Source organism: Camelus bactrianus, chromosome 11 (assembly GCF_048773025.1).
Source record: "Camelus bactrianus isolate YW-2024 breed Bactrian camel chromosome 11, ASM4877302v1, whole genome shotgun sequence".
Taxonomy (NCBI): domain Eukaryota; kingdom Metazoa; phylum Chordata; class Mammalia; order Artiodactyla; family Camelidae; genus Camelus; species Camelus bactrianus.
In genome coordinates this window covers 76,480,475-76,492,281 of record NC_133549.1, presented here as the reverse complement: position 1 = coordinate 76,492,281, position 11,807 = coordinate 76,480,475, and the positions used below count along the sequence as shown (strand labels likewise).

The 11,807-nt window shown below is 45.4% G+C and overlaps 1 protein-coding gene across 1 annotated transcript; it reads left to right on the top strand.

Annotated features, from left to right (window-relative positions):
* The first annotated feature begins 3,764 nt into the window (after positions 1-3,764).
* LRIT2 (leucine rich repeat, Ig-like and transmembrane domains 2) lies at positions 3,765-7,493 on the top strand. Its single transcript, XM_010963224.2, has 4 exons — positions 3,765-3,874; positions 4,164-4,945; positions 6,586-6,615; positions 6,739-7,493. The coding sequence occupies exons 1-4, from the start codon at positions 3,765-3,767 to the stop codon at positions 7,491-7,493; spliced, it is 1,677 nt and encodes a 558-aa protein (XP_010961526.2).
* Positions 7,494-11,807: the final 4,314 nt, after the last annotated feature.

Below are 11,807 nucleotides of genomic sequence, written 5' to 3'. Positions count from 1 at the left end.
AAGTTTCAGCTTTCCAATGATTCATGAAGATGTACCTTGGTGGTATGGATGCAATGGCTCCCAAGATGGTCAGCATCCAAATACCCATCTGTCAGCCTTTCTTTGTGTGTTCTGTCTTCCCTTGTTTGCTCTTGTAGAGAAGAGTTATCCTGGATTGTGCTCATGAACATTCAGATCACTGGAAAAACTGTGCTCATGAACATTCAAATCACTGGAAAAATTCACACTGTAAAAAATAAAGCGATATCTGGTTTGTAAGAAATAAAATGATATCTGGTATTTTGGTATATGAGTCTAGTTAGTATGAGTCAGTCCCTGAAAACCTAAAGTCTTCTTAGAGTCCTGGGGGAAGGATTTCTAGTTTCCCAAATGCTGAAGACCAGTCTGCACTATGGTGATCCCACAGCATGCAGTCATTGGAAGCCTTGTTTGGAGGTTGATTGGAATCATAACATCTCCATCATATCTTTTTTTTTTTTTTTTTTTTTTTTGCTACAGCGTGGTTATATTCCTCCTGACTTAGGCAGAGGGTATGCCTGATGCCACTTAATGTAGACATGCAAACTTGCAGAGTACCAAAAGGCAAACGACAGAAATTTTATCCTGGAAAGTAGATGTGGGTGTTAAAATCAAGGGACTCAGTGAGCAGTGCGTTTAGAGGATAAAGCTGGAAATTTTTGTTTTAACCATCACATAATCCAGGAGAGACAAAAATCAATTTACAAGCACTTGAGCATATTTCATTTGATTGCAGGGGTGTTGCAGTCAGGATAGGTTAGGCTTATGCTGTGCTAACAATTCCCAGATTTCAGTCGCTTAACATAGAAATATTTATTCCTGCTGTCACAGAGTCTACTTGAGTGCACGGGAAACGTGGATGGAAGGAAGGCTCTGTTCTCTTACTTGCTCAGGGGTCCAGGCTGGTGAAGGCTCCACTGCCTGGAATGTCAACAATTCTTGCAACAAGGGAAAAGAAGACCTGGAGAATCACACAGGGGCTTTAAAAACATTATTTCCTCCCAATGTTTCATTAGCCCGAATTTTGGTCATGCAGCCCACCTATTTCAAGGCAGGTTGGGGATGTAGTCTTCTGTGTGTTTATCACAGGCTTGCCACAGAGCATGGGGAGCCAAAAGGACCATTTCAGACGTGGTTGACAGCAGGTGGAGGAGTGAAGGAAGAGCCCCAGCTTGAGAAGGAAGAAGGACAGCATGTCTGCTTCCTGATGGGTGGCCTAGTTCTCTGAGCTATCCCAGAGTTCCGACGATATTGGGGTGACATTTTCCAATTGAATAGATAGGAAATCTAAGACAAGCTAGGGAGCTTCCACCCAGAAGCCATTTTTTAATCTAATTATATCACAAACCACAGAGTAACTCCTCTCCTGTGACTTTGTCTCTACTAATAACTCTAAGAGCCAAGTATTTTTTTTTTTGGTGGGGGGAGGTAATTAGGTTTATTTATTATTTTTAAAGGAGATACTGGAGGTCGGACCCGGGACCTCACACACGCTAAGCGTGTGCTCAACCACTTAAGATATACCTCCCCCTTCTAAGAGCCAAGTTTCCAAAAGCATCCCACCAGAAGGGAGATGGGGGTGCAGTATTCTCGGATGCCTTCCTTTTGTTGTTAAATCTCTTGAGTTTAGGGTCACCACTTAAGCACTAGTTATTTAAGGTAAACGACACGACCCAAGCTTTTAATCGTCCTAGTCTCCTGTTTTAACCGAGAACGCGGCTACTCCTTATGCCCAAATGCCAAACAAGGACGAGGGAGTGGGGAGAGGAGAGGGAGCAGTGTGGAAGTCACCTGGTGACTCCAGAGATGACATGCCAGTGGGTGTTCTTCTCAAGCTTCTAGAAAAACCACTGGACAGATGGGTTGAGCTGGATTCATTTGAGAAGGTTAGATGGGATAACAGAGAAGAAATTGTGGGGGATGAGGAGCTCTTTAGGCTTTTATATTTTGAGATGAGAAAAGAATTCACTAGACGTTTGTGACACCCATGGATTGAATCACATTTTCTCACAAAGCAAGCCTGACAAAATCTTGGCCAACATGATATTGGACTCTGCAGTGAGAATCAGAGTTGTCCCTCATCAGGCCAAACTGGCCAGGGCCTTGTGCCCTCACCATCCTCATTCTCTGTACGGGGCTGCCTTGGGGAAGGCATGACCTAGTGCAAGCACTCCTTAGAGCTGAGCATCAACTCATTCCTCAAAGGGCATCCAAGGCAGCACATTTCCATGTCTGTCATGGCTTTGTATCCATAGCACTCTCCATGTTTTGGTTTTTACCTGGAAAGGAACTCCAGAGTTCTAGCCAGATCGTAGAGTTCAACTGTCTGGGAACTCCAGCAAATACATCTGACTTGGATGGAAGGCTTGGTGTGTAATCAGCTTAGCTGCTGACCCATTTCCTGCCTCACTGGTTAGCTACTAAGCGGATTTTCTTCCCTGAGGCCTTTTATAGGGTATAATGTATATCATGAATCATAGGGGAACCCATGGATTTTCAACAGGCATCAGAACATACCCTGAGGGGAGTGTGTAGCTCAGTGGTAGAGTGTGTGCTTAGTTAGCATGTGTGAGGTCCTGGGTTCAACCTCCAGTACCTCTATTAAAAATAAACAAACAGATAAACATAACTACCTCCATCTCCAAAAAAAAAAAAAAAAAAAAGTACCCCAAGTAATGGAAAGTAGACCTTGTTACTCTTCAAGAGTCTGTTGGTGTGGGAGGTATATTAAGTTTTACTGGGCACCCACTGTATGTTACATACTTAATTTTGTACAATCTTAATATATCCCAGAAGCACCGTAAAGTAGTTACTAATTTCCTTACTTTGCACAAGAGAATCTGACTTTCCAAAGATCTCAGGGCTAGAAAACATAAGCCAGAGAGAAGACCCCACGGGACAGGATCTATAACAGTCTTGCCCATCATGGCCATTCTTGCATCTAGAAAGGATGTGGCTTAGAGCAGATGACCAATATATATTTGTTGAATGAATGAAGGGTGGCCGGGCAACTATCCAAAAATCACATATTATCTCACTTTAAAATGTAGGCTTTCATTTTTAACATGTGAAATACACAGCATTCAGGGAAAGTTGTGAGAAGCACACAAAACACATATTTTGATTTAATCAGGAAACAATCCTGTGATTTAACCTCTGCACCGTGATGCTTCTCTGATTCTGGTCATCCAAGCAGCAGATGCAGCTGTCTTAACAGTGGAAAAATGAATCCACCACACGAAGGGTTGGGGAAATCACCACTGATGGGAGCGGTTGCAGAATTACTTTGTTAACCATTTTCTGCATTCACCTTTAGAGAATGGTTGAAAAGTTTAGATTTCAGGAGCCAGTAGTGACTGGTGAAGTATTAGGCAGATTCTGGCCAAATCACCCGAACCATGGTGATCAGAATAGCATTACCTGCTTGTGTCTCAGATCTTTATGTACGAGGTTGAGGGGAGGCAGTACCAGGACTGAATTGGACATCTGGCTTACAGTTTGCTTTCCGGACTCAAGAACTAGAAAAAAAGGGTGAATATTCTGACCTCAGTTGAGAGACATATCTCCCTGTCCTGGATGCTTACTGAGCTTGCGGTCTGTGCCATAACAGACCTCAGAGCATCCAAGGGCTTTACTGCTTCAGTGCTGGCCTACATCATGATGGATTACCAATAATAGGATTTGCCACTCTGAAGCGTGGACTGTACTAGCTCAAAAACTTGTAAGGTAGTTTCTTACAGAAGAACATGGCTTCAGTTTCTCACTGTTTCCTGCTAGTTCTGGTCTTTCTGGATTCACTTGCCGCTCAGCCATCCTGTCTGCCAGGATGTACCTGCTCAGAGGAGAGTTTTGGCAGGTGTGCTGTGCTCGCAAGATCCCAGAAGGTTGTAGGGGATGGGCTTTATTTGGGGATGATGTGGAGTGGAGAAGGCCAAGGTTTGGCAGGAAATTTCTGTGAGACCCATTGTAGTTGATGCTGAACTTGAGTAAACTGTGCACTTTTACCAAAATGTTTCTAACTCTTCTATTTCAAGTGAATAGTATTTTTTTTCCTTCTAATTCATGTCTCTAATGCCAGGATAAGCCTGACCCCACTTCCCAGCTTCCTGATGTTTGTCTCAAGCTGTTCTTGTTTTTTTGTACAGGACTCTGCAGTGCATGTCGTTCTCTTTGGGAAAAATTCCAAGGAACCTTCCTGAAGAGTTCAAGCAAGTGAGAATTGAAAATTCACCCTTATTTGAACTGCCTCGAGGGTCCTTCATCAACATGAGCACCTTGGAGTACCTTTGGCTCAATTTTAACAATGTCACTGTGATCCACGTGGGAGCCCTGGAGCACCTGTCAGAACTGAAAGAACTGAGACTGGAAGGGAACAAACTCCGTTCAGTACCATGGACAGCGTTCCACGCCACCCCACTCCTAAGGGTCTTAGATCTCAAACACAACTGGATTGATGTCCTCCCTGAACTAGCTCTTCAGTTCTTGGGCAACCTGACCTACCTTGACCTATCCTCCAATAGGCTTACAGTTGTATCCAAGAGTGTCTTCCTGAACTGGCCAGCCTACCAGAAACACCGGCAGCCTGGCTGTGGGGCTGAGATTCTCTCCAGCATGGTGCTGGCGCTGCATGACAACCCCTGGCTATGTGACTGTCGCCTAAGGGGACTTGTCCAGTTTGTAAAGTCCATCAGCCTTCCACTCATCCTGGTGAATCCCTACCTGATGTGCCGAGGTCCTCTCTCCAAGGCAGGGCAGATTTTTCAGGAAACAGAGCTCAGTACTTGCCTGAAGCCTCAGATGTCAACTCCCAGTGCCAATGTCAGCATCCAGGTGGGACAGAATGTGACCCTGCAATGCTTGGCACAAGCTAACCCCTTACCAGCTATTGCATGGACTTATCCCCTGAGCATGTGGAGAAAATTTGATGGTAAGCTACATGCGCCCTCTCAAAATATCTGGGGGGGGGGGTGGGTGGGGGGAAGGTCTGTAGTAACCTTAGCCTCAATATAGAAGTTCTAAATTGGGTCAATCATGTAGGAAGAGTGCAGGTAAGATTGGGATACAACTGAATTCTATTTACCACAACAGGAAAAATTCCAAGATAGTGTTCCACTATTGGAATTATATTGAATGGCTGCATACAGATCTCTATATGACATATAGATGTAAATATGTGTGTGTATGTGTGTGTGTGTGTGTGTGTGTGTATGCATATATATGTGAAAATTGACTTAACATATTGTATAAATATTATAGAATTGTATATGAACAAGTCTATTTTTTGAAAGCTTTTTATATGCATAACACTGTACTGTATATTTTTAAATCATAGACTTTCTGACAAGAATTGACTCTAGAAACTATCTGTTATCTCTTAAACTTGTCTGAACAGACTCACCTGGGGTGCTTGTTTGAAATAAGATTTCCAGGCTTCTTCCTGAAGATTTGATTTAGTTAGTCCAGAGGAGGGCTTGAAAGAATGTATTTTAACAAGTGCTTCTTCCCTCTCCCATCCCTTACCCCCCAGCTAACTCTTATCACCAGGCAAGATTGGGAAGTCCCAGATATTGATTGAATTTTATGCTTCCCACAACTGTCTTGATCAGGCCTCACTGGGTTAAAGTTGTAAAACTGGGACCCCAGGAGAGGGAAGGACCTCTGTGGGCCCCACAGCTGGGATTCAAACCTGTCTCTTGTTTCCTGGATCTCTGTGCTCTGCTTTCATACTGCAGCTGGAATCCCCTTTAATGCCACTCTGCAGGGTTGGGGCACATCATAAAACCAGAATGGCCTCTCTAGAAATATCTGGAAGCTATTTGGAAGACAGTTAGCAATATCTAAGTAAAACTTGAGAAATACAATCAGTCCCCCAGATACTGGTTATACATGGTCACAAATCTCTGGATGATTAAAAAATACCTTATTAGCTGAAATTTTGACTTTTTTCCCCGATCATTTTGATTACACCTCATTGGCTTGAGGTTAAATACCAGTGAAGGAGAAATACAGGGTTTGTTGTGACTTCTTTGAGAATGGGGAGATGCATTCAGATGTTGTCTTCTGGGGTGCTCTATAGCCAGTCTCTTTGGCACATGTTAAATCCATTCTCTCAGTAATGTTAACAGCTAACACTTACTGAGCACTTATTATCAAACTTATTCATTGAGTACTATTATCATCTCATTTTATTAATGAGGAAATTGAGACCAGGAGAATCTAAACTAATCATCCAAGACCATATACTTAGCAAAGGGATAGAATCCAGGCATTTGGCTTCAGGCTCTGGGCCACCCCACCTGTGGGAGGTAAAAGGGCACTTCTTGAAACTCACAGTATTGTGAACTCACGCTATTGTAAGAGATCTCTTGGAGACAGTGTGTCAGCTCAGCAAGGCTAAGGTACTTTGGTGGGAGCAGCTAGTGAAGTTAAAAGAGTGTGTTCTTCATAGACAGGAAAACAAGGTTCCAGATCAATCACTGCCTTGGAAGAATTCCCATTTTGGGCAAGTTGCTTAATTGCTCTAATCCTCAACTTCCCGTATGTAAAAATCAGGTTTGTACCTTACAGGGTTGCTGAGAGGCAAACAGTTGGTACCAAGTACATGCTTAATGAAGGGTCACCATCACCTTTTAACAAAAAACTGGCATTGCTGGACACTCTCCAGCAGTCTGTCTAAGAGAGAAATGTCTACCCAAGCTGTTTTGCTCTCTCTCCACCCAGTGTTGACTTCGTCCACTGCAGAAGATGCTGCTGTGTCAGAGCTGGTCATACCTGCTGCCCACCTGGTAGACAGGGGCAATTACACCTGTGTGGCCTCCAGCTCCATCGGCAGGAGCACCCTTGTCATTGCCCTCCACGTCCAGCCCGCCCAGGCACCTCATTCTCTTTTCTCCCCCTCGGAGGGCAATGCCTATGTTGACCTGCGTGTGGTCAAGCAGACAGTACGTGGGATCCTGCTGGAGTGGTTTGCAGCAGCCGACACCCCTGAGAAGTGGTTCACCCTCTACATTGCATCAGATGAAGCCCTTAGGAAGGAGGTGGTCCATGTCGGCCCAGGAATCAACACCTACGCTGTGGATGACCTCCTCCCTGGCACAAAATACGAGGCATGTCTTAGTCTGGGGGGCCAGCCCCCACGCCAAGGCCGGTGTGTGGTGTTTGTGACTGGCAGAGACCATGGTGGGCTGGAGGGGCGGGAGCGCCTCCTGCACACCACGGTGGTCCTGTGCGCTGTGCTGCTCGCAGTGCCCGTGGGCGCCTACGTCTGGGCAGCTCAGGCCCCCTGCAGCTGCAGGGAGTGGGGCCTGTGCTGCTGTCCTCATCACACGAAAGCCCCCAGGTGCCCCCGTGCCGTCCCGCAGCACAGGGATGGCTCCTATAGAGACCACACAGCTGTCAGTGAGGACGGCCTGGGGTATAGAGATGCTGAGGGGGTGGGGGACAAGGAGAAAGATGGAGAGGGCGATAGTGGCTGAACAGCCTTGGGCCAGGGAGGGGAATCGATTTTCTGTGACAGCTCAACTTGGCCTGACCCATGTAATCAACAATATTGTGCACCTAGTTGGTTTCAGGCACTGAGCTTGACACAGTGATCACGGAGACACAATTTAAAAAAAAGTTTTTAAGTTCATTCAGGTGAGTCTTTTTTTTAATTTAACGATTGTTATTTCAACAAATGAAAAAATAAATTATTAGCAAATTAGGAGGAGGTACACTGGGTAAAAGAATATCTTTTGATCAGGTGATTTTTTTAAAAAATGGAAGTACTGCAGATTGAACCCAGTACCTCATGCATGCTAAGCACACACTGTACCACTGATCTGTATCCTCCCCACCCCACCATTTTTTTTTTTCTAACTGGAGTGTTTACAGCAAACACAAAGCTTCACGGCTTACCTGTGAATATGTTACTTTTATCCCTAACAGCTAAAGAAGTTTCAAAAAGACACAACCACAATGCCATTGTCACACTGAAGCACATATATTTTAAAATTATATGTACACAGATATAGTTATATATGCATATGTGTATAAACAACACACACATATATATATAATGTAGCAGAGAATTTGTTTCTGAGAAATGTCCCAGGATAAATTTTGAAGAAACATGGTCAGAGCATAGGGCTCTGTGTACCTCCCTCCACAGGATCAAAGGCGGTGCCTGGGTCTTGGAGGGTGCAGCCTTCATGAAGTGACTGCGGCTACCGTGGAGGCAGGAGGGGATGTTCTGGACTCCACTTCTGGCAAAGTAAGCTTGGTGGCGGGCATGGACAGAGGGACAGGAGCTGGGAAGGGGTTGTGGAAGAGAAGTGTAGCGTAGCAGGCAGGCTCGGGAACACATCATAGCGGGGGCAGCATTCAGCTGCGTCTGTGAACACGTAAATTTAAGAAGAGGGAACACAATCTAGAGAGGATCTCTGGCAATCTGGTATTTAAGACCTTTAGACTAAATCCCAGAGTAAAGACACACATTACTCAGATAGATTAGGTAATATGACAGTAGGAGTATGAGTGTAGACTCTGGAGTGCAGTTTCCTGGGCTTAAACTTTGGCTTTGCTTCTTACTGGCTTTGTGACTCTATTTCCCTCTGCCTTAATTTCCTCATGTGTAAAATGGGGACAATAATAGCACCCACCTCGTAGGGCTGTCCTGATGATTACACACGTTTTTGCATGTAAAGCTCTCAGAACAATACTTGGCACATAGCAGGCCCTCAATCAATGTTATCACCATTTAAGGCATCTGTGTCCCTTTGTGTGTTTTTTAAAAATGTAACTTAGCATACAGACTGGTCATTTGGAGCATCAGATCTTACTACGATTACATATGTGTATACATGTAATGACATTATATCTTTGCTAACATCCTTCACATTCTGTTTAATTAATGCTTACTTAATATTCTGCATAAAGAATGTTTACAAGGTGCTACAGTTTTAGATTAGTTTTAGATTCAGTCAGGCTCTTGGGAATCTTATCTGTTTAGGGCTTAGACCATGTCATTTTAAGGCAAGTGCCTTTGATTCAGGAGACATTATTAAGCAGGGTTACTTGCTTTAAGAATGAAGCCATTGCTTTATAAAATTCTGGGGTTTGAAGTGAAAAAAAAAAGTGAATGAAGAGCCACAAATGGCAAAACACCCTTCTTTCTTAGGGGTGAGTTGTATTCCATTATATGTCTATATGCTGCATCTTCTTTATCCCTTCATCTACTGATGTTCCCTTAGGAAGCCTCCGTATCTTGGCAATTATAATGTTGCTGTTAATAGCCAGGTGTATGTATCATTTTGAATTAATTCTTATTTTGTGGTTGGCTTTATTCCTTTGATAACTATGTAAGTTTAAAAAGCTAAAGCTCTAAATGTTCTTAGAAACAATGAGCAGTACACATATGTTAATTTGAAAAATATGTGCAGTGTATTTTGCATATGTATTTACATGTAATATATTGTATATGTGCAGTCAAACTGTAACAATTCTACCTAATAAAACTGAAGAATGAAAAAAAAAATCCTAACTTTGCAGGAGAGGGTGTTAGAGCAGATGTTATAAAATACGTCATAAAGGCTTTAGAACTAGAAGCTATTCTTATCGATACTTCCATCTAGGAATACGTATTATGATGAAAGCATACGTATTTGGTGATACCTTCATTTTTCTAATAAAGATTTCATACCATAAAAAGAGAAGAATGAAGCAATTGCTAGTCCTGGGCCTCTGCTATTAGCAACTTGAGAGAAATACATTGTTCTTTTTCTCTTTTCTTCTTCCCTGTTAGAGCCTGTAACCCAACACCTAGAGGAGAGCCTGGCACAGATGATACACCCAGATACTGTGTTATTAAAAGAATGACTGAGTAAATTATCAATAAATGAAGGGCTGGACCTCACTCAGACAAATAGGTATATTTGTATAATTTTATAACGTGCCCAGCATCACCAGCCTGTTGCTACAAAATAAGGCCACTTATGCTATTGATCAAATTACAGTTGTTTAAACCATCACCACCTCATTCAGGAAACTAAGCCCTTCTGAGCACTGCCGGCCCCTACCCAGCTATTTCTGTGAATCTCCTAAGGGGTCCTCCCTACGTCCACAGGCCAGTCCTCAGCAGCCTTGGTCCTCATGTGGCATCCTCCCCATTCTCCCTGCCCATCCTCGCGTGGCCAGGACCCTTGAAGGCTGTCATCTGTCAGGGAAGCGTTACTGCCTGTGAACAGATGCCACATTCACGCAAGGTGAGCTGACCCTGGATTTTCTCAAAGCCTCCAGTCCTCAGAGTAACGGAATTCCTGAAGCCCTCAGAGGAGCAGGAGACCCTGGCTCCTCCCCAGACTTGGCCAGCTGGAGTCTGGGGAACAGCTGCTCAGTACAGACTCCCACAGGTTCTTCCAGGGGCAGCCGCATCAGTTCCTAACTCCCTGGGAGCGTCGATGCTTGAATGTGGGCTGCAGGGCAGCACGGCTCACAGTCGCTCTGGCCTCTGCCCTGCCCTCCCCACCTCCCTCCTGGTCCACCCTCCTCTCTTCGTCTAATAAAAAGGAAAGGCTCCCAGGCCTATCGGAGGGTGGAAACATCCTGGAGCTAACGATGAGCTGGAATCCTCTTCTCCTTTGAGGAGCTGTCCTCAAATGCCCTCTTGCATGGCCAAGAATAGCACCTGTCCTCTGATCCTGCATCAGCAGAAACAAAGCTGGCGGCAGGTGCTTACGCAGATTAGCTCGTGTCACCCTCATAGCAGTGATTTTCTGTACCACGTATTAATGAGGGAAGTGAGGCCTAGAGAGGCTTGGTGTCTTGTTCTAAGTCACACTTAGGTGGCAGAAGTGGGATTCAGGCTCAGAGCTGTCAGATTGTAAAGTAGGATGTTATTTCACATAATTAGAAAATCTGAGCTCAACCACAGGAAAAAAAAACACACACAAACTGTTCTGCAAGCTTCTTGGAGTCACAGCTGTTGGCTGCCTATCCATCCTGAGGGTCCACAAGTGGGAGAGCCTGCCTGGCGTGTCACCCCTGTCTCCCAGCTCATTACCTTGAAGCCTAACGTGCCTGTCCCAGTGTGACTGTGCAGGCAGCCCCTTGGCCCCCACTGTTCCCTAATGCAGTGGCCCTTGGCCTGGCCTCACCCTCGTGGCTGGGGATCCCCTCCAATGCCACCACAGTGGCTGGTCCCTTCGGGTTGTCTGTACTGTCTTTCTCCTTCTCAGCATGGCCCACACTCACAGCTAGGCACTGGCCCCATACTTCCCAGTACTAGAGTTGCCCACATGCCTGCTTTCCAAGATGGCCTCTGCCTTGGTCCAAGTCCCTGGGCTTTTCCTGGAAACTTGAAGCCCCTGTCCCTATGCCCTGATGCTGGCCTGAGCTTCCAGCCCACGGGCCCCTGCCCCAAAGACAACATGCTTCCCAGGCTTTCGTGCCCACACCAGGCCCCCCAATTCCTACCGCACTGGGCTGGGTTGGGGGATAGTTAGCTCTAGCTCCAGAGCCCACTCCCCACCCCAAGCAGCCCTGCCAGGACTTGTTCTGCTCAGAAGAAAAGCCCTCCCCAGGCCATGACAGGCCACATTCAGGTAGAGAAGCCCCACGGACGTGCTGCTGTTGGAGATGCACGCATGGCAATTTGGACAATATTTTGCAGCCTCCCGCAGAGCCAGGTCTGGGGGTAGGGGGATGGATCCACCTGCTGAAGGAGTCAGGAGGCCGACTGAGTTTGGCTGTCAGGAAGACTGGTCTCTGTGAGTCAGCCAACACAAGCATTAAGCAGGGAGCCAGAGGTCAGC